This window comes from Mastacembelus armatus, chromosome 11 (assembly GCF_900324485.2).
Source record: "Mastacembelus armatus chromosome 11, fMasArm1.2, whole genome shotgun sequence".
Lineage (NCBI taxonomy): Eukaryota > Metazoa > Chordata > Actinopteri > Synbranchiformes > Mastacembelidae > Mastacembelus > Mastacembelus armatus.
Genome location: NC_046643.1, coordinates 21,728,175 through 21,746,856, shown reverse-complemented (window position 1 = coordinate 21,746,856; position 18,682 = coordinate 21,728,175). Strand labels below are relative to the sequence as shown.

General features: G+C 44.2%; 3 protein-coding genes and 1 long non-coding RNA gene across 10 annotated transcripts; 1 reads left to right on the top strand and 3 right to left on the bottom strand.

Moving 5' to 3' along the window:
* Positions 1-81: 81 nt before the first annotated feature.
* LOC113126960 (uncharacterized) lies at positions 82-3,851 on the bottom strand. Of its 3 annotated transcripts, none has more exons than XM_026301116.1 (8): positions 3,719-3,851; positions 2,618-2,890; positions 1,841-2,110; positions 1,606-1,674; positions 1,465-1,512; positions 1,264-1,371; positions 959-1,018; positions 82-684 (listed from the first exon to the last, which is right to left on the bottom strand). In XM_026301116.1, exons 1-8 carry the CDS (start codon positions 3,780-3,782, stop codon positions 482-484), a joined length of 1,095 nt encoding a protein of 364 aa, XP_026156901.1. In that variant the 5' UTR covers positions 3,783-3,851; the 3' UTR covers positions 82-481. The 3 variants fall into 3 exon arrangements, with proteins under 3 accessions (XP_026156901.1, XP_026156903.1, XP_026156902.1); XM_026301118.1 differs by having other exon boundaries at positions 959-1,015; XM_026301117.1 differs by having other exon boundaries at positions 1,465-1,509.
* On the top strand, positions 2,773-6,029 carry LOC117152705 (uncharacterized). The gene is made up of 3 exons (XR_004463179.1): positions 2,773-2,905; positions 5,384-5,550; positions 5,694-6,029. It is a non-coding gene; the product is annotated as an uncharacterized LOC117152705 (long non-coding RNA).
* Positions 3,978-7,153, bottom strand: LOC113126963 (uncharacterized). 3 transcript variants are annotated; one of them, XM_026301123.2, is made up of 8 exons: positions 7,015-7,153; positions 6,449-6,721; positions 6,070-6,339; positions 5,358-5,465; positions 5,058-5,117; positions 4,768-4,839; positions 4,303-4,356; positions 3,978-4,217 (listed from the first exon to the last, which is right to left on the bottom strand). In XM_026301123.2, the coding sequence occupies exons 1-8, from the start codon at positions 7,073-7,075 to the stop codon at positions 4,141-4,143; spliced, it is 975 nt and encodes a 324-aa protein (XP_026156908.1). In that variant the 5' UTR covers positions 7,076-7,153; the 3' UTR covers positions 3,978-4,140. The 3 variants fall into 3 exon arrangements, with proteins under 3 accessions (XP_026156908.1, XP_026156909.1, XP_026156910.1); XM_026301124.2 differs by having other exon boundaries at positions 4,768-4,836; XM_026301125.2 differs by lacking the exon at positions 4,768-4,839.
* A 942-nt stretch (positions 7,154-8,095) lies between these two features.
* LOC113126962 (uncharacterized) lies at positions 8,096-13,759 on the bottom strand. 3 transcript variants are annotated; one of them, XM_026301120.1, is made up of 10 exons: positions 13,562-13,759; positions 12,195-12,467; positions 11,660-11,911; positions 10,836-10,895; positions 10,310-10,408; positions 10,101-10,166; positions 9,882-9,935; positions 9,489-9,557; positions 8,927-8,987; positions 8,096-8,195 (listed from the first exon to the last, which is right to left on the bottom strand). In XM_026301120.1, exons 1-9 carry the CDS (start codon positions 13,638-13,640, stop codon positions 8,932-8,934), a joined length of 1,008 nt encoding a protein of 335 aa, XP_026156905.1. In that variant the 5' UTR covers positions 13,641-13,759; the 3' UTR covers positions 8,096-8,195; positions 8,927-8,931. The 3 variants fall into 3 exon arrangements, with proteins under 3 accessions (XP_026156905.1, XP_026156907.1, XP_026156904.1); XM_026301119.2 differs by lacking the exon at positions 8,096-8,195 and adding an exon at positions 8,403-8,473; XM_026301122.1 differs by lacking the exons at positions 8,096-8,195; positions 9,882-9,935 and adding an exon at positions 8,402-8,473.
* Between the last annotated feature and the right edge of the window lie 4,923 nt (positions 13,760-18,682).

The window sequence follows — 18,682 nt, the reverse complement described above, 5'->3', positions numbered from 1 at the left end:
TTTCAGGTTTACCTGCATTTTTTGTGTTTAAGCTGCTGCCAATAAATTTCCAACATGTCCTCATCCCAGGGCGTCACGACCTTTGGCCTGATGAGGCTCCAGGTTCACACATGGTTAAAGCACTCAGTGATAAAAACCACCTCTCTCCTGTGGGAAGGTCTGATGTTTTCTGGTCCCCCATACTCTGTATAAACTATCCCACCATAAATCCACGACTGGGGCTGTTGCTCTGGGCCTCAGATACAAGAGGGCCCTGGCTGCTGACCCTAACCCTGACCCTGACCCCGCCCCTAACCCGAACCCTATTACTTCTAATGTCGACTGCTGCCAGAGGTCAGGAGTCAGACGGCCTGTCTGCAGCCAGGTTCGGACTGGAGTGGGTACCTGGGACACCCTGGGAATGAGAACAGGCAGGAATTTGATCTGAAGAGGAAACAAAGTGACGTAAAAGATCAGTCCGTCGGTGTGTGAACACGTGTGATTAATCACCGAGCTTCATATCAAAGCGACGGGGCTGTGTGTGTGATTCTGGACAGGCTCTGGTGACGATGGAGGAGTAGATCACGCTCTGCTGCTCCTGGTCCCGTGGAGTCCTGCTGGGTCTCTCCCTCCAGTTCTGTCGGCCCAGTGAGGCGTAGTGGATGGTCTCCTCCGGCAGGGACGGACTCTCAGACACCTCACACTCTGCAGAGACACGTGTTTGATGAGACCTGAGGACTCATGAAGGTCCCCCGACCCTCAGGGAGCCCATTTTTCTGTGCCAAGTACTGAAGTCACAGCAGACCTGGACTAAGGTTGTACCTTTCCATCAAAGATGAGTTATAAGAAGTTGGTGCCTGGGAATCTTTGGTATTTTTACTAACTCAAATGATTAATGACCTACAGAAACTGTCAATAATCAATCAATAATTAAAGCTGTAACCAAACCGCCGTGTGCTGTGGGGGTCAGATGTGTTACCGGTTTGTCTGGATGTCGTCTTCCACGGCTGCAGCTCAGTGTCCTCGTGTCTCTGTGCTGCTGCAGACGAAACACCAGTGAACAATTTTTGTCTTGTATCTGAAAAGAAGCTGCTGAGCTGATGTTTGTGAGGAGGATCAGGAATCTGCAGGTTGTGACGTGTCCTCTTCTATTTCACGCTTTCACACGTTTCTAAGTGAGTTTTGATTTATTAGACATTGCTTTGGTCCTTATTAGCCTCAGAGCTCTGCCTTCTGACAAGCACTGACACAATACAAATAGTGAGAGGAGCAGTTTCCACCCACCTGAGTATTTGTGTTTCCTGATGCACTTCCTGTTGGTCAGTAACAGACAGACCACAGCCAGGAGCAGGATCATTAACCCCAGTCCGACCACGGCCGCCAGCAGCAGAGCTGAGGGAGCACAGACACAACATCTGCTCGACAAACAAACATCTGGCACAAAGTTTCATTCAGTCACAAAAACCTGAGGATGTGTCGACCAACCTTTCTCAGCTCTTCTCTTCTCCTCCTTCTTTGTCTCAACCACTTCTGCTAAACAGAAATAAAAGAAAACCGGTTAGATAATATGAATAATGATTTTTTATTTTGCTTAAGGATTTGTTTTTGGAATTTATGGATAGACACCTGTTCCCACCACTGCAGGAGATGAGGCCGTGCTGGAGGTCGACTGGATGCTGGTTGGATCTGGGATCACTGGTGAGTGAGAAGTATCAGCCATGTTTACATTGCACAGATAAAAGCAGGGCAGCAGAGTAAAACTGGTTTAAATAATAAAACTAATTAGATCTTCATCATATTTTCAGTCCAGTGATGAGCTGCAGTTAATGATGTTTCCAAAAACCACTGAAAAACTAACCACCTGTCAGGACGGTGACTCGGCCCTGCAGGTCTCCATTACACTCATAGTCCCCCATGTCCTCTGGCTGCAGGTCCAGGATCTGCAGAGCATCGTCCTTGTAGCTGAGCCGGCCCCCCTCCCTCTCCGGTTTCACCGTCCCGTTCTTGAACCGGGTTAAGATGGCCTCCCGCCTCCCTCCTGGCCTGCGCTGGTACCACCTCTGTTTGGGTCTGGAGGAGCGGCTGCAGGGGAGCAGCAGCGTGCGGCCTGCAGACACTCGGAAGTCAAGACCTGGGGGGGCAAAGAGACATGGTGGGGATGTGCCACATGAGGCTGTTGGACACACTTTCTAAAAGAGTTTTCACTTATGGACCAGGCTCCGGTCAAATACTGGGACTTTCTACTGGTGTGTGAATGATCACACCATCATCACTCAGGGCTCAGGTCATTAAAGCTGACAATTATTTATTCATTACCCACATTCACTGACATTTATGTCCAGCTTGGTCAGTAATTCCCAGCTGTTGGACGGATCACTGAGCAGGCCTAAGGACTCTGAATGGAGAGACTGTACTTCCTGTTTGAACGTGAATGATCTCAGCTAAAAGACCCACAGGAAGTCTCATGCAGGTGGAGAACAGCCCAGACTGAGTCGTTCTTTAGTTACATCCAAAAGCACTTGGAACTATGAGACTTTCAGTGTTGGTGTTTAACAGCCGAACTCCTAAATTAACCAGATTAACAATCTGAGTCTCTTGTTCCCATAATGCACCACTCATAGCTCCACCTCCAGCGTACCTGTGAGCACCTGCAGCTCGGCCACCGGCTGCTGGTTGCAGCGGTACATCCCGCTGTCAGAGTCCTGCAGCTTCTGGAGGCAGAGGCCTCCGTCCGGCAGCCGGCGGTGGCGTTGCAGAGCGTCCTCGTCGGTCTCTGAGTCTCTGTATGGGGACACCTGGTCCCCCCAGTCCTGATGAGTCCAGACCACATCTGACCTGTTGGAGCCGCCACAGCGCAGACACACGTGGTGATCCTCTGGGACCGAGAACCGTCTCACAGGCCTGAAACCCTCTGCGTCAGAAACACGTATGTTCATTTCTCAATATCCTTCTTGCATTCTTTTCTTTTCACATAATGAATGTCCTGACTTGACTGGAGTCTTATCAGTTCCAATACAACCCGTCGTGTTTGGGTCTGTCCAAGCCCAGTAAATACAGCAGACACTGTGTTTACTGGATTCATTATTTAAGCTTCATGTTTCGTGACGACACGATTCCATCAGCTAGAAATTCTCTAGATGTGTTAATGAATCATTTAATGCGGCGTTTTCTGTCGCTCACATCCTGCTGACACTGTTTTTAGCCTGGTTTCCTCTTTCACGTTGTTCCCCTTTTATCTCATGGAAACATGTGTCATCAGACGCAAATAACAACCCTGGAAATAAACTGAGACAATTACTGCTGATTGGAGAATTAACAGCAGCTTCACACTCGTCTGAAGAAATGATTCATGTTTAACGGTAAATAAAACATGACATCAAACCGCTGACCCTGTTTTTGCTTTTACATAGAATCTGTTTCTGTTTTTCAGTTGAGAGAATTTAATATCTGCAGGATTTCAGAATTATGTATTCAGAAATACACGTATTACTTCACCTGGGGTATTTTCACTCGTCATACCACATATATGTATATATATATATATATTATAAATATCATTAAATTTACACATGTAAATATTGATAAGTTAAAAAAGTTTAATCAGAAAAAACATTAGCAGATCATCACGTTGCTGCTGCTATTACTGGTTTAGCTCATCCTGCAGAAACACAATATAAACCACATGACAACATGGACAAATATCAGTTTTAACGTGTTAGCACAGACACAGATTGTTTACCTGTGGAGTTTTCATCGCTGCAGGTCAGAAACCAAACAGAACAAAAAACCATGAAACTGAGCATGTTAAGAAAAAAGCTGCTGATGTGACTGAGACATGAAACATGACAGTTTTCATCCCGGCTGCTCCTCTTCCTCTTCCTCTTCCTCTTCCTCACTCAGCGACTCCCAGCGTCACAGCCCTGGAATATGGGCCTATGGGAGTATAGGCTGCACAGTGTGTGATGTATGTTCAACAAAAACCAAGACAGAAGTCGGAGAAAGTTGTTCACATGAATATTTTAATCAAAGTTAAACACAGTTACTGATAAATGTCCAAACTCCTTGTTAACAAACCAGTGGACAATGGGACAACGAGCCATTATTGACTGGTAAATACTGTGGTGATCATGGGCAGATACTGCTGGAACATGCAGGAACTAATTAGGGTGATGATGTTTGCCCACTGTGTGCAGGTGCTTTAACGTTCTCCAACAGGAAATAGGTGGCGTCTGTTGGCTCTGACAAAAAAAGACTTTTATTATAATTAGATTCAGTCATTTCTCATATAAAACACATCCACAACAACACAACAGTAAACGTTACCTTCATTTCTACTGAGATGGTGAGGTTTGTTGATCACAGAATAAACTGGCACCACTGTAGAAACACACACATATGAATAAACGCAGTACAACTAACACACACATATGAATAAATGCAGTACAACTAACACACACATATGAATAAATGCAGTACAACTAACACACACATACGAATAAACGCAGTACAACTAACACACACATATACGAATAAACGCAGTACAACTAACACACACATACGAATAAACGCAGTACAACTAACACACACATACGAATAAACGCAGTACAACTAACACACACATATGAATAAATGCAGTACAACTAACACACACATACGAATAAACGCAGTACAACTAACACACACATATACGAATAAACGCAGTACAACTAACACACACATACGAATAAACGCAGTACAACTAACACACAGGTCCAGTTGTTAAAGAGCGGATGACGGCTCAGTCCTTACCGGTCTGCTTTCCCGCCTCTGCAGGTTCACTGATGGTGACGTATGTGAGGTCATGTTGTGTGGATCCACCTGCTAATTAAAACATTTATCAACATGTATTTATTAATCAGCAATCAATCAAAACGCAGACACACAAACAGCACAACACTCGAAACAACTGCAGCGAGACGACGGTCAGTCTGGGGTTTCTGTTTTAAGCGTCTGTCTCACAGTAAGAAATGAAAACCCTGATGTTTGTCCACGTGTCCACTGAGAAGGTACAGGAACGCGATCAGACGCCTCCTTCTCACCTTCAAACACCGATTCATCCGTTATCTCAGCGTAGACATTGTCCAGGTGTCCATCCGTCCCTGTCAGACAGGAGGGAAGGAATGAAAAGCCCATAGTGGATCATTCCGACACCTTTTCAAACCTGCAGGTTTCTGTGCTTGAAAAACTAAATGTCAGCTTCAGGTATTTTGGGACATAAACACACTTTATACCCATGGACCATTTCAACTGTCAGTTATAAATGCACAGAGAAGCATTTTGGCCCATGTTAACAGTGCAAACATCATCATGCACCAATGTACCACTGATCTTTCATTCACCTCGTTTGTTGCTCCTGTATATCCAGGTGATGAAGAGGATGACGAAGGCGACGAAGAGGAGGGGGAGGAGTACTTCGAGCACCAAAACAAGATGCTGTTGAGGAGCAGCTGGACCACAGAATAAACAGCCATGAACATACAGATCAGCACAGAGGCAGCGGCACTTTCTAGATGAATGACGGCAGGCCAGCAGGTACGGCTCACCTGTCGCTGTTACTCAGTGTGTTTGGGACCAACACAAACACGGGAAACATCTCACAGAGTAGATGTGTTTAACAGCCCTGACTTATGTGATGTTATTCAATAAACTGACTTTTCTTTGGACTGTTTCCCCAGGTTTTCCCCCCAGCTCTGACTTTCTGCTTCCTGGTTGTCCTGCCCTGTGGTCCTGGCTCCTTCACCCACCTCACCTGACTCCACTCACACAGTGCTTTGCATCTCAGCGTTTGTGTCCCTGTTCATGGTTCACCTGTAGCTGCTGCTTTCTGTAGCCCCAGTCCCTGGTCCTCTGTGTTCCTTAGTCTCAGTGCTGTTTTCTTTCCTCATGTCTGGGCCTTTCCCCTCCCCCTGGATTTATGGCTCAGCCTGGACTCAGCCTGCTCTCCTCTCACAGTAGGTTCTGCATTTTTTCCTGTTTGAAATGGTTTAGTCTGCGTTCAGGTGCTGCCTCAATCTAACCCGGTCGACTTCTATCACATATGTGGTCTCTCACCTGTTATGTTCAGGTAAGAGGCTACATTTTCTCCACAGTAGTACAGTCCGTAGTCAGTGGGCCGCAGGTCTGTTAGAGTCAGCGTGTTTGTCTCAGCTGAATACTGGGCCCTGGCTCGGCCTGGAGCGTGCTCATCCATCTCATTTCCACCGAAAACTGTGGTGAATTTTAAACCGATTTTTCTCCTCCACAGTTTCTCTGCCTCAGAAACATTAACAGGGCAGGTCAGAGCGATGCTGGTTCCTGCTGTGGCGTTCAGGATCTTTGTTCCTGCACACAGCAGAGAGACAAAGTTAAAAATGCTACTGAGCACAGAGACATGACTGTGACTGATGAAGGGAACCAGAAGCAGAACAGCTGTGATAAAGTGTGATGTTACCTGATGGGATCACCGTCAGCTCTGCAGCTCTTTCATTATTACACCAATATGTTCCAGAGTCTGAGGCAACAGCTTTTTGAATGTGCAGGGACTTATCTGCCTGTGAACTGTAACGTCTGCCTGGGTCATTGTGTCTTATTTCTCTGTCACCATCAACTGTAAACACGTCCACTTTCCGTCCGTCAGTCCATCTGCTCCACGTCACTTTGGTCTGAGGGTGAGGACAGGACAGAAGGACGGTCTCCTTCTCTGTGATCACTCTGTGGATTATTTCTGTGAGAGACAAACACTTTTAAATATCTATTCTATGATTTGGAAACTCTTCATCGGCTCAGTACATTCACCACAGCTGAGAGGCCATTTGTGCTGAAGCAGGAGCAATAAACTGTCAAACTGTTCTACAAAACACCTCAGACACAAGCAGGAACCTACAACAAGTGCAGAGTGTCCTGTGTGTATGTTACGAAGTATAGTCGTAAAGAGTAAAGTCATTAGTGTTGAATTAATCTAATGCAGGTGAAATAAAAAAAGCAGGAAGCAGCAGGTTGGGCTAATAAAGTCGTTACCTGCGGTGACGGTACAGCCCAGAGCTACGACCAAGAGGCAGCCGCAGATGTTCACCCTCATCCTGACGCCGACTGAAATGACTCAAAACACAGAATAAGGTCTGACCACACTTTCTGCGTGGGCAGGCCACAGGAAGTGCAGCCTCTGTCATCACAGCTCAGAGCTTCTTTATTGCTGATGTTTCTCTGGAAAACATTTCATTACATATGTTTTTATGACTGATAAGCTGAATAAAGTCTACTTACGTGGCTCATGTCTTAGTAAAGGCCTCACACCTGAGCGGCTGCCTGTGTTGGGAAAACAGAAATAAAGCTGCCTCCTTGTCACCACCTGGTGGTGACTTTGTCCAGGAGGTGGCTGTGTCGTGTGTTTGTTTGAATAACACTTCAGGAAGAAGCTTTTGACAGAAGAAATTAAACTTGAAGTATACAGTATGTGTGAATACTACGTAGGGTACAGTACTGGTTATAAATATAGTAGTCAGTTTATTAGGAACCTCTGAGTCAGTCTGTAGTAAGTCCTCCTTTATGACGCTAGTAAGGTTTCAGACCTGGAAGATGGAGGCTGCGGTTTTTGAGATATCTTGAATCTCATTGACATCAGGCTCTGCCCACACCAGCACTACGGCCCTGCGGTTCTCATGGTTCCTGTTCCTGTTTCCCTTTTTTCTATTTTTCTGCATTATTATGACAAAGAGTTCCGCTCTTCAGCAGAGTCTAACTCTGGTTGTGCAGACATGATTTCTTCACTGTCTCCAGCCTGAAGGCAGCCCAGTTTGGTTCTTAGTGCAAAAGGGTTTTGGTGTTTGCTGCATCTGGACTGTGGCTGAGTCTGATACCGAGGACAAACCCTAAAACAGCTTTGGACACACAGTGAACATGCAGCAAATCCCCCCTGTCCACCTCCACTGGGCCGGACTCAGCAGGTGGACACAGACTCTCCTCCACATGGATCAGAAGGTTTTTCTGTGGCTGCTGGAGCTGGAGATAAGAAACTGTCGCTAATGTGATTGTTTTCTCTGCGTTTGGCTAAAAACGTCTGGGGCCTGTATCAGGATGATGCACAGCCACGACATTAACCCCACGTCCCAAGTCCTCTCTCTCTTACAGCGGCTCTGACATCATCAGTCTGACTTCCTCTGGTTTTCAGGGTCAGTGTCAGATCATTTCAACGTTTCCAGCTGCTCTCACAAAACACAAACAAAGTAAAAAGGACCGTATCATTTTAATGTCATTTAATTATTATCAGTCGTTTCATTATTTGTATAAAGGACCAATGAACACAGATAAAAAAATGATAAAAGACATTTAGACATTTTCTATTGTTATTTCTAAAAATATATAAACAGTGAAGCATAATTAAAACAATATAAACTGATGGAAGCAGCAGAAGGATCTGCACAGCACAGATGATACTGTTGTTGTTGTTGTTTCCAGCAGTCATCCAGCTGTGACCAACCTGTGGACCCAGAAAAAACGACATCTGGATTAAACTTTGGTGTCAGAACTACCTGTTTACCTGTTGGGCCCAGACTTTTCTGTGGTTGGACCTGACTTATGCTGGATAACCTGGTCTTTGACCTTGGCTTTTTTTGGAACCTTCCCTCACTCTGGGACCTGGCCATGTTTCAGGACCTTGCCTTGACCTGGGACCTCACCTCTGGCCATCATGGCCTCACACTCAGCCTCTGTGCTTGGGTTTTGTCTGACTGGAGTCAAAATAAAGGCCTGTGTCTTTTCTCTGCCTGGGTGCACAAATGGGAGAGTTCAGGCCTTCCTGTCTTGGTCACTGCACAGTTTGTGAAAATGTGTGAGTCGCTCGTCCCTCTATAAAAATGCAAAATCTGCCCTTTTACATGCACTGAAACTGTGACCTTTCAGTTTGTATGTGACACAAACAAAAATGATTCACCTTTTTTATCTCCAAGGATCGTAGATGTCAGAATAGATGTAGTCCATAGTTTGGAACGTCTCTGTAACAGGAAATCAAACTCATGAATCATATAATGAGAAAAAGTCTGCATTAGTCGGTGTGTTTACATTTACCAGGCTGGCCAGAGAAACCAGATTATATGTGTTTACATGCACTAGAGTAATCTGGTTTCTGTAAACCTGCGTGTACATGTGACTCATCAGTAATCATATTTCTCCCACGCCGACGATGTTATTTTAGGATCATGGCTCTTATTTTAACTTCCTTTTTCTTATTATTTAACTTTGTCTTTATTGCGGCGTCTGTTTCTGAAACAGGCAGACAGCTGCAACAGCCGTTGTCTAAAACGGATCCAGTGACCAAATATTTAGCAGTTGAAACAGGTAGTTCCTCATTTCTAGACTGTTAGTTTTCAGGCTGGTTTATCCTCTGCCAGAGGTAGCTCATACAGTTTGGAAGGTGAACCCGGGTTTTTTAAAGTCCAGCACTCTGTCTTTACTGAAGTGCCGTAAACAGACTGTTCAGACTGTTCAGACTTTACCTCCCTTGGTTCCCGTCGGTGGATGGTCAGGGATAATGGAGTAAACGTGATCACTCTGGGTGGACTGATCTATGGAAACATTCACAAATACACATTTAGAAACTAGTTCAGCACCGGCACAGTGTCCGGACTCTCCTCAAACTACAGGCGCAGCACGTCGGTGGGAACAACAGACCTGTCTGTCCCAACAACATTAGATTCAGCCACAGGGTCTGAGGCTGCTGGAGGATCCAACATTCACATCACATTCATCTGCAGACCTGCAGAGTTTTCACCTGCACAGGTTTGTTTCTGAAATCAAACCTGAATAAGGTGATTTTAAGGTTTTTCCTTGGTGAATGCAGTCCAGTCTAACCCTGCTAAACCCAAACAGCAGTGTATTTGGTGATTTACCTGGTAAAGCACTCAGGCTGTATATGGCTGTGGGACTAGTGCCGCTTAAGACACCTGCCAAACAAGACAGTGGACGGATTAATGTGGAAACACTAACAATAATTCACGTGATGCAGATGAAAACCAGCCGCATTAGAGGCTGATGGTTTCAGTACTGACGCCACAGAAAACAGAGCGCAGCTTAGTTTCAGTGTCAGGAAGTGGATTGTCATTTCTCACCCACTGCAGGTTGGCACTGTGATCCTGTGTTCTGCACCTCACAGTAGAGATGAGCTGGTTCCCTTTCTGCAGGAGAGATACATCAGTGTAATTAATCCCCTGAATGATGAACGGTGATCGGCTTTAAATGAACATAACATACATCTGTCTGATACTTACTGAGCACTAATATCTGTTACAGTGTGGTATTAACATGATTTACTAGTCACCTTGTCTCTTAGACCTAAAGCAGGTAAAGTAGACGATGATGAAGACGAGGAGGAGGAAGACCAAGGGGACAGTTATTCCAAGCACCAAGCCAAGCTGGCCTTCACCCGAAAAACAAAGTACAAATAATTAACAACAGATAAAGTCCAGGAGTTTAGGTGGTCGCACCATCCTGTGAATGCACGACCCCATCAGATCTCAAAAGCTAATCAGGGCCCAAAAGGACCATAAAGTCTAGGAGTTTGTCCTGCAGTGCACATATAAACTTCAGTATAGTGACATCCATCCATCATCTATACCCCCTTAGTCCTCTTTTATGGTCCCAGGGATCTGCTGGAGCCTATCCCAGCTCTCTTTGGGTGAAAGGCAGGGGTCCACCCTGGACAGGTCCCCAGTCCAATATAATGTTCTGTAGCATCTGTAGCTTAGACGGCTGCAGTGTATTTGTAATGTAAATGTAATTAACCTGTTTAAGCTGTTTCTTTCTTTGCAGCTTTTTATGACTATTTGTCTTTGTTGTAGCTGTACCTGAGGGTGACCAGGCTGCTGCTGTTGTTGTTGCTGCTGTTGTTGTTGTTGTTGGTGTTTCTGTGTGGGACAGAGGGAATAACCTGCATTATGACAAAAACCTTGGAACATTTTACAGCTTGGCAGGATGTAAGTGGACACAGTGGATTTCTAAACACTCAGATCAAGATACGTCCACTGAGCAGATCCACTTTTCACGTTTCTAATAACTTCAGTTTGTCTTGTCCAAGATATAATTGAGAAATCTCTCCATGAAATGAATTAGAGACAATGCTGCAGTTTGACTTTAATACAACCCACTGGTTGATTGTGTGACATCTGGAATTAGAGGTTTGATAGTTCAGAGACATGTGACCTGTTAGAGTGAAGATGGTACAAAGGATTTTAATACAAAGCCACAGAGCTTTGTCTAAAAAACACCACTTTCTGTTTGAGCTGCAGCTGTTCTCGACTTCCCTCTGTGGAACATCACATCTTTTCATTTCAGCGGTTTGCCTTTACCACAGGAAGTCATGAGCATGTGTTTGATGTGAAGCAGAGAAAAGGTGGAAGAAAAGTCTTCTCTGGACTTTAATCCAAACATGTTTCTCACTTGTTCATTCACCTTGTGCTCTTTGTTCATATGCAGCTACATGTTTGTTATTGCTGAGTCTTCTGTGCAGTTACATGTTGTTATGTATCTGCTGACAGGAAGAATCTGACAGCTGGAGATGATGAGACCTGATACATGTTAGGTACAATGAAGCTAAAGCCAGCAGCTGGTTCCAGATGTGTGCAGCTGCTCTACTTCCCCCCACTCTGCCCAGATTGTTGTTGTCTCTCACCTCTGTCAGATCTCTCATCCTTTGACACGTTCAGATAAACTGCTGCTTTTCCATCACAGTAGTACAGTCCAGAGTGACCAGGCTGCAGGTTTGTTATTGTCAGGGTCCTGTCAGCAGGAGAAACCTCAGACTGGACCTGTTGCTGTTTTCCAGCGATGCTTCTGGTCCATGTTGGACCATGTGGTCCTCCAACACCAGGAGGGCAGCTCAGAGTACGACTGGTCCTCTCTGTGACGTCCAGTATGTTTGTTCCTGCAGACAACAAACACACTGAGCAAACATGTTTTCTAAAGCTCCAGCACATACAGGCCCATTGAGGAGAAACCAGGAGCCACGTGAAGAGTTTTATTCCAAGAAAAGGTTTTCAGGTAGAACGTGACACCTGCTCTTATTCAGGCTTTAAAAAAGAAGGTGCAGTTTGGTTCTTGTATTTCTGTTATTGGACTTTGGAAAGTTCAACACTGAGCACAGAGACATGACTGTGACTGATGAAGGGAACCAGAAGCAGAACAGCTGTGATAAAGTGTGATGTTACCTGATGGGATCACCGTCAGCTCTGCAGCTCTTTCATTATTACACCAATATGTTCCAGAGTCTGAGGCAGCAGCTTTGTGAATGTACAGGGACTTATCTGCCTGTACATTATAACGTCTGCCTGGGTCATTGTGTCTTATTTCCCTGTCACCATCAACTGTAAACACGTCCACTTTCCGTCCGTCAGTCCATCTGCTCCACGTCACTTTGGTCTCAGGATGAGGACAGGACAGACTGACGGTCTCCTTCTCTGTGATCACTCTGTGGATTATTTCTGTGAGAGAAAATCAGCATCAGTTTCAGGATCATTATCTTTTCTAAGTGTGAGCAGATCAAACTTCCCAGATTATATCATCACTGACCAGCACAGCACAAGGAGACTCTGTGCTCAGTGACTGTACAGGTGAATTTAAGGTTTGAGCTAAATTCCACTGTGACCTTTGACCTCTGACGACAAAAGGGGAATTTGGCCAAATGTGAAACCACAGAAAGTTAAAGTGCAGAACTCACAAGCACATTTCCTATTTCTGACTAAGTGGAGTCCAGGAGCCTGTGTCAGTGGGTTACCCAGCACTTTTATCTATTGTCTAACACTGTTGTCTCCCAGCAGCAGGTTGTGGGTCTGAACCCAGGTGGACCCGGGGCCTTTCTGTGTGGAGTCTGCATGTTGTCCCTGTGTCTGTGTGGGTTTTCTCCTCCCACAGTCCAAACACATGCAGGTCAGGATTAGGGTCTGAACCCAGGTGCAGGTTCGGTTGGTTGGTGACTCTAAATTGTGAGTGTGTGTCTGTCTCTGTGATTGGCTGCTGATCTGTCCAGGGGGGACCCACCTCTCACCGCCCCCCAACAGAAGAAGTATAGATAATAGATGGATAGATCATCATAGTAACCTGCTCAGACCATCAGAGCATCAGCTGTTCACTGTTACTGTTCCAGGTTTCACTGTGTCAAATACAGAGTTTCTAACAAACAGGAAGACGTTATCGGACTCAGACTCAGCTGATGCAGTAAGACCAGACAACCTGAACAGATCCCAAACTAACCTTTAAAGACACTGGATTCAAACTGAAATGAGCTTTAACCCTCAGTAGTCTCACAGTGAAGCCGTGTTAGAGATGAGGCCGACCGTGGAGATTATTCTCTGATCATTTTGCTAATCGATCAGTCGATACCTTAAAGTAAAAATCAGCTTTTCTTTATCGTATCTGACTGTAGACAGACTGTTGGGATTAAGAGAATCATTAAGAGAACGTCTCAACTTCACACTTCAGCTGCAGCATCAGCTCATGTCCTTTATGTCCCATCATCAAACAGCAGCTTTACAAAGAGCGTTTCACAGGAGTGTTGCTTATTTACAAGAGTTCCTACCTGCAGTGGCTTTGCAGCCCAGAACCAAGGCTAAGAGGCAGCAGCAGACGTTCACCCTCATCCTCACAGTCTGAGACATCTGAACAAACTCACGGCGTAGACCAGGAACTCAGCTGTGGGTGTGTAGACGTGTGATCCTCACATAGACACCCAGGGCTGTTCTGTGGTGAACTTGTACTTATACTTCCTCTTATGTGAACTTAGAACAGATGCTGCATCAGAACCAGGATGTCTGGTCTTTGTATTTATGACCCTGTTTACAGGTCACATGCACAGATGTGTTCAAAGTATAAGTCATACTGTAGCTCTCACCAGTGCAGTTGTTGTTAAAGTGTTTACTCCATCAGTGCTAATCTGCAGCATGATGACACTAAAGTTACACAGATATTTTATCATAGTGCAGCGTGCAAGTAGCCGCACGCGGGAAAAGGTGTTTTTCCTTTCAAAATAAAATGAACAGGGCCAACAAACAGGAAGGACCATGATCACTCTGTTTTCTGTGGCGCCCACTCTCCTGTCACATCGGTTTTTCCCCGAGATAAAGATCTGTGTCTTTATCTTGTTTCCACTGACAGTAACAAACAAACATGTAGGCGGAAGCTGTTTGGCTGCTGTTACTGTGGTACCTGAATATCATTATAATCTATATAAAGTCAAGACGTCACATGCCATTAACGTAAAAGCTTAATTCCACAAAACCAACATATCAGACAGTCAGAAGCCTCTGCTCTCTGAAGACTTTCATTGTCATAAAACTTCTGATTATAAAACCATCATGTTTCAGAGGTCGTCATCTGACATGTGAGCTGTGCTGCCTGAATAAAACTCCTCTGCATGAGCAAAGCTTCAGAGTATATTTAGACTTTCTAGAAGCAGCTATGGTACCAACCACATCGCCCTGCGCCACTGTCACGCTCTGTGTTAAGGGTTAACACATCGGCCTGAAGGTTTCCTGCAGCACAAATGATCCGAGGTCAAAGCAGCAGCTCAGGTTTCTATTCTGAAAACAGTGAATTCAGCTTTAAGCCTCTTTTACTGGATTTCAGCAGCACAGAAAAACCATGTGAAGTTTTATTAATGACATTACTTTCCCCTGTCCAACCACCGAGGTGTCTGTGCAGCACTGACACGTGTCGTCAGTGTTTGGGTTCCATACACGCGTGCTCCCCTCAGACTGGACTTAGACTTAACTCTTTTAGGATTGAAATTATTTTTATTATTATTACTGCAAACACTCCACCATAAATACTCTTATCATACGTTTCTATACTAATATCTTAAATACATGCAACACCTGATATTCCACTGATGCTGAACTAACATTATACTATACATCACATTGTCACTGTGGGCATGTTAGCGTGTTAGCGTTAGAGCTAAAAGCAGAGTAAGGTTTACACCGCTTACCTACCACACGCCTGCCTGAAAGTGGTGTGGAACCACTTGCTTCATTTTGTGCTGAACTGAACAGGATCTGTATGTGCACTTGATTCACAGGAGTAGAAATAATATCATCTTTGAATTTAAGTCTATATTTATTAATCCCTGAAAAGGAAATTCTGGCTTCAGGGTTTGACTGTGGTTAAAGCAGTCACAAAATACCTAGCAGCCATTTTTAACTCTATGACTCACAAAAAGGACCATCAAACCTATTGTGTCATACTTTGTCCTTTTTTTGTCAAATCACACAGAGGACACACGTGGAGGACTAAGGTGGAGGACTAAGGTGGAGGACTAAGGTGGAGGACTAAAGTGGAGGACTAAGGTGGAGGACTAAGGTGGAGGACTAAGGTGGAGGACTAAGGTGGAGGACTAAGGTGAGGTCGTAGCTGCACCTGGGACACTGGTGTTGAGGTCCAACATGCTGTGCTGCACATATTCACAGGTCGACAACCAGGCTCAGAGAGCAGAGCTGCTGAACAACACAAAACCACACTGAGTTTCACTGTATATTCATAGTTTTCACCCACCTACAAACTAACCACACAAACACCAGCACCCAGCTCCATCCAGGAAGTGACTTTTGAGCTATTTTCAGTCGACATGAACAGTCAACACCAGTGTGGTGGTTCAGGCCGTTAATATCTGTCAATTGTTCCATTTTCTCATGTGTGACAGCCTGGTTCTGCTGGAGGTGTCTTCTTCTGTTAAAGGGAGCATGCATACAGGCTGGGAAGTGATTCCTTCACTGAGCGACTAAGATATGGAGGACGACACTCACAGCTTATGTTCTACGTAAACAACAATCAGTCTGTTACATGAATCAAACAGGTTTAATGTGCATTTACTTGATATTGCAGCTCAATGAAAGACAAAGGAAGGTTGAGCTGTGCAGGACATGAAGCAGGACATGAAGCAGGACATGGAGCAGACACCTGAGAGGAACCACCAGAGGACAGAACATAACTGGGGTTCACATAAACACTGCTGGGAAAAAGATTCAGATATCTGAGGGTCTCTGTGCTAGTCTCTGCAGCAGGACGATTGGTATTGATCCAGGATCAGGTTTTACTCTCGTGTTTCTGCCTGATTGAGGTTCAGGGCTCAGTTTGTGTTTGTGTGTCTTCTCTTCCCCTGTGTAGCTTCTGTTCAGCTAAAGAAAGAAATAAAAACAGCACAACGTCTTTGTGTTCATGTTAAATGTCATTGTTTTAGCAGATTGGTCACAAGTTGAACAGCATTTTCAGATGCACAGAACCAGCTGCAGGTCAAACTAAATCACCTTTTCTCCAGGTGATGACGCTGATGCAGATCATGGTGATTAGAGCAAGGATTACTAACCCTGCATGGACAGACATTTGCCACAGACCTGGAGAAGCTGGAAGACAAGGAAACATCCATCAGCAGCCACCATCAATATTCAGGTATTTATTTATCTGTGCTGGTGCAAAGTTCATTACTGGACAATGGGAAATGTGCTTTTCTTCATCCTTCATAGACATTATCTTTCCATAGAACAGTGTTTTACTCTGTTTACATGAAAACCTTCTTCATCTCACCTGTCTTGTGCTCCAGGTGTTTTTTGGTGTGAGTTTGTGTGTGTGTTGTAGCTGCAGCTGGAATGAGACAGAATGTCACTTTTTGTGGATGGTCTTTCAGTATTAACAGAGTTACTGTCAGGAAACAATCTATGACAACTTCCTTATATTATCATGAACTACTCTAGCTGACAGTCAGATTGAGACCTCGTCTGCACTGCGGCTCATTAGCTTTGTAGAGTGTAAAGATTTGAAACAGGAGGAAACAGCTCCCCTAGCTTTGTCCAGAGGCAACAAAATCCACCTCATTTTAATTTTCCTCTTTTTAATGCTTTGTTGTTTGTCAGATTAAACAGTGACTGTTTCCAGTCTTCATGCTAAGCTAAGCTAACAAGCTGAATGCTGCAGTTTTGTATTTCTCAGACATAAGAACAGTAACAACCTGAACATCAAACTCTAAGCAAACAAAATATTCCAGATGTGTGCAGCTGCTCTACTTCCCCCCACTCTGCCCAGATTGTTGTTGTCTCTCACCTCTGTCAGATCTCTCATCCTTTGACACGTTCAGGGTTAGGGTTAGGGTTAGGGTTAGGGTTAGGGTTAGGGTTAGACCATTGAGGAGAAACCAGGAGCCACGTGAAGAGTTTTATTCCAAGAAAAGGTTTTCAGGTAGAACGTGACACCTGCTCTTATTCAGGCTTTAAAAAAGAAGGTGCAGTTTGGTTCTTGTATTTCTGTTATTGGACTTTGGAAAGTTCAACACTGAGCACAGAGACATGACTGTGACTGATGAAGGGAACCAGAAGCAGAACAGCTGTGATAAAGTGTGATGTTACCTGATGGGATCACCGTCAGCTCTGCAGCTCTTTTATTATTACACCAATATGTTCCAGAGTCTGAGACAGCAGCTTTTTGAATGTACAGGGACTTATCTGCCTGTGAATTATAACGTCTGCCTGGGTCATTGTGTCTTATTTCTCTGTCACCATCAATTGTAAACACGTCCACTTTCCGTCCATCAGTCCATCTGCTCCACGTCACTTTGGTCTCAGGGTGAGGACAGGACAGACTGACGGTCTCCTTCTCTGTGATCACTCTGTGGATTATTTCTGTGAAACATCAGTGTAACATTAATGTAAAACATCAAGTTGTCCAATTCAGTGACGGTAAATTCAATCTCATTCTCTTATCTGGTGTTTTTATGTTTTCAATCCACTGCACCATCATCACTGACACCAGTGTCAACCCACAACATACCTGGACCTCAGTTTAGTGCAGGCTGCATATTATATATAAGATATTAAAAAGGGTATTTAAAATAAATACAGTTTATGTTTGATCAGATGTGAGCAGGCGAAGAAAACAGAAACAATAAATATATTTCACAGTTAACGTTTAAAGTTCGTACCTGCAGTGACGTTACAGACAAAGAGCAACAGGCAGCTGGAGATGTTCACCCTCATCCTGACACCGACCAAAACATCCAAACTCAGAAAGTGAGCTCAGCTTTTGTTAAGACTGACAACAGGAACTGAGTGGTGCTATAGGTGTTTTCTGTCTATAGAAATACACTTCCTCATGACTGTTGTCATGTAGACATGAATAGACTTCACTAGAAGAAAGATGATGAGGCCAACAACATATATTTTAATCGAGACAAGAACATGAAGTGAATTAAATGCATGGTTCTGCATGCAATTATGTTCTGCATTATTTTTCATAACCACATCAACCTACAAATGTAAAAAAAACAAAAAAACACTTATGAACACAAAACCATTTATTTGCAACATGTCTTCTGGGTGGTAAAGACACTGTCATTTAAGCTTGTGAAGCAGAACATCGTACATTCATTACAAGTGAATTTGAATTTTTATTATTTAATTTACTAAAATATTTAGATATTTATAACATATTGATATTTATTAATATTGGTCTAAAGATTTAAGGTTTTTCTTAAGACAGTTTAGTTTTCTTTGTGTATTTTTCCTTCTGTGCCATCCACATAAAGTTAAATTATTATTAGCGGCCTTCTCATCGTCCATGATTTCATATAAACCCGTTATACCGCATGAAACCACGTGTGTGTTTCTGTGTATTGTCTCTAGATGTCGCTGTACCGTGAATTCCTTATGAACAACAG

Excerpts from the sequence above, each read along its gene's own strand:
- LOC113126960 (XM_026301116.1), bottom strand. The coding sequence starts at position 3,782 with ATGCTCAGTTTCATGGTTTTTTGTTCTGTTTGGTTTCTGACCTGCAGC. Across the intron at positions 1,019-1,263 it reads CAGGAAACACAAATACTCAG|CAGCACAGAGACACGAGGAC; the intron begins GTGGGTGGAAAC and ends TTTCGTCTGCAG. Across the intron at positions 685-958 it reads GACGACATCCAGACAAACCG|AGTGTGAGGTGTCTGAGAGT; the intron begins GTAACACATCTG and ends GTGTCTCTGCAG.
- LOC113126963 (XM_026301123.2), bottom strand. The coding sequence starts at position 7,075 with ATGAGGGTGAACATCTGCGGCTGCCTCTTGGTCGTAGCTCTGGGCTGT. Across the intron at positions 6,722-7,014 it reads GGGCTGTACCGTCACCGCAG|AAATAATCCACAGAGTGATC; the intron begins GTAACGACTTTA and ends TGTCTCTCACAG. Across the intron at positions 6,340-6,448 it reads GCTGACGGTGATCCCATCAG|GAACAAAGATCCTGAACGCC; the intron begins GTAACATCACAC and ends TGCTGTGTGCAG.
- LOC113126962 (XM_026301120.1), bottom strand. The coding sequence starts at position 13,640 with ATGTCTCAGACTGTGAGGATGAGGGTGAACGTCTGCTGCTGCCTCTTA. Across the intron at positions 12,468-13,561 it reads GGGCTGCAAAGCCACTGCAG|AAATAATCCACAGAGTGATC; the intron begins GTAGGAACTCTT and ends TTTCTCTCACAG. Across the intron at positions 9,936-10,100 it reads ACAGTGCCAACCTGCAGTGG|GTGTCTTAAGCGGCACTAGT; the intron begins GTGAGAAATGAC and ends CTTGTTTGGCAG.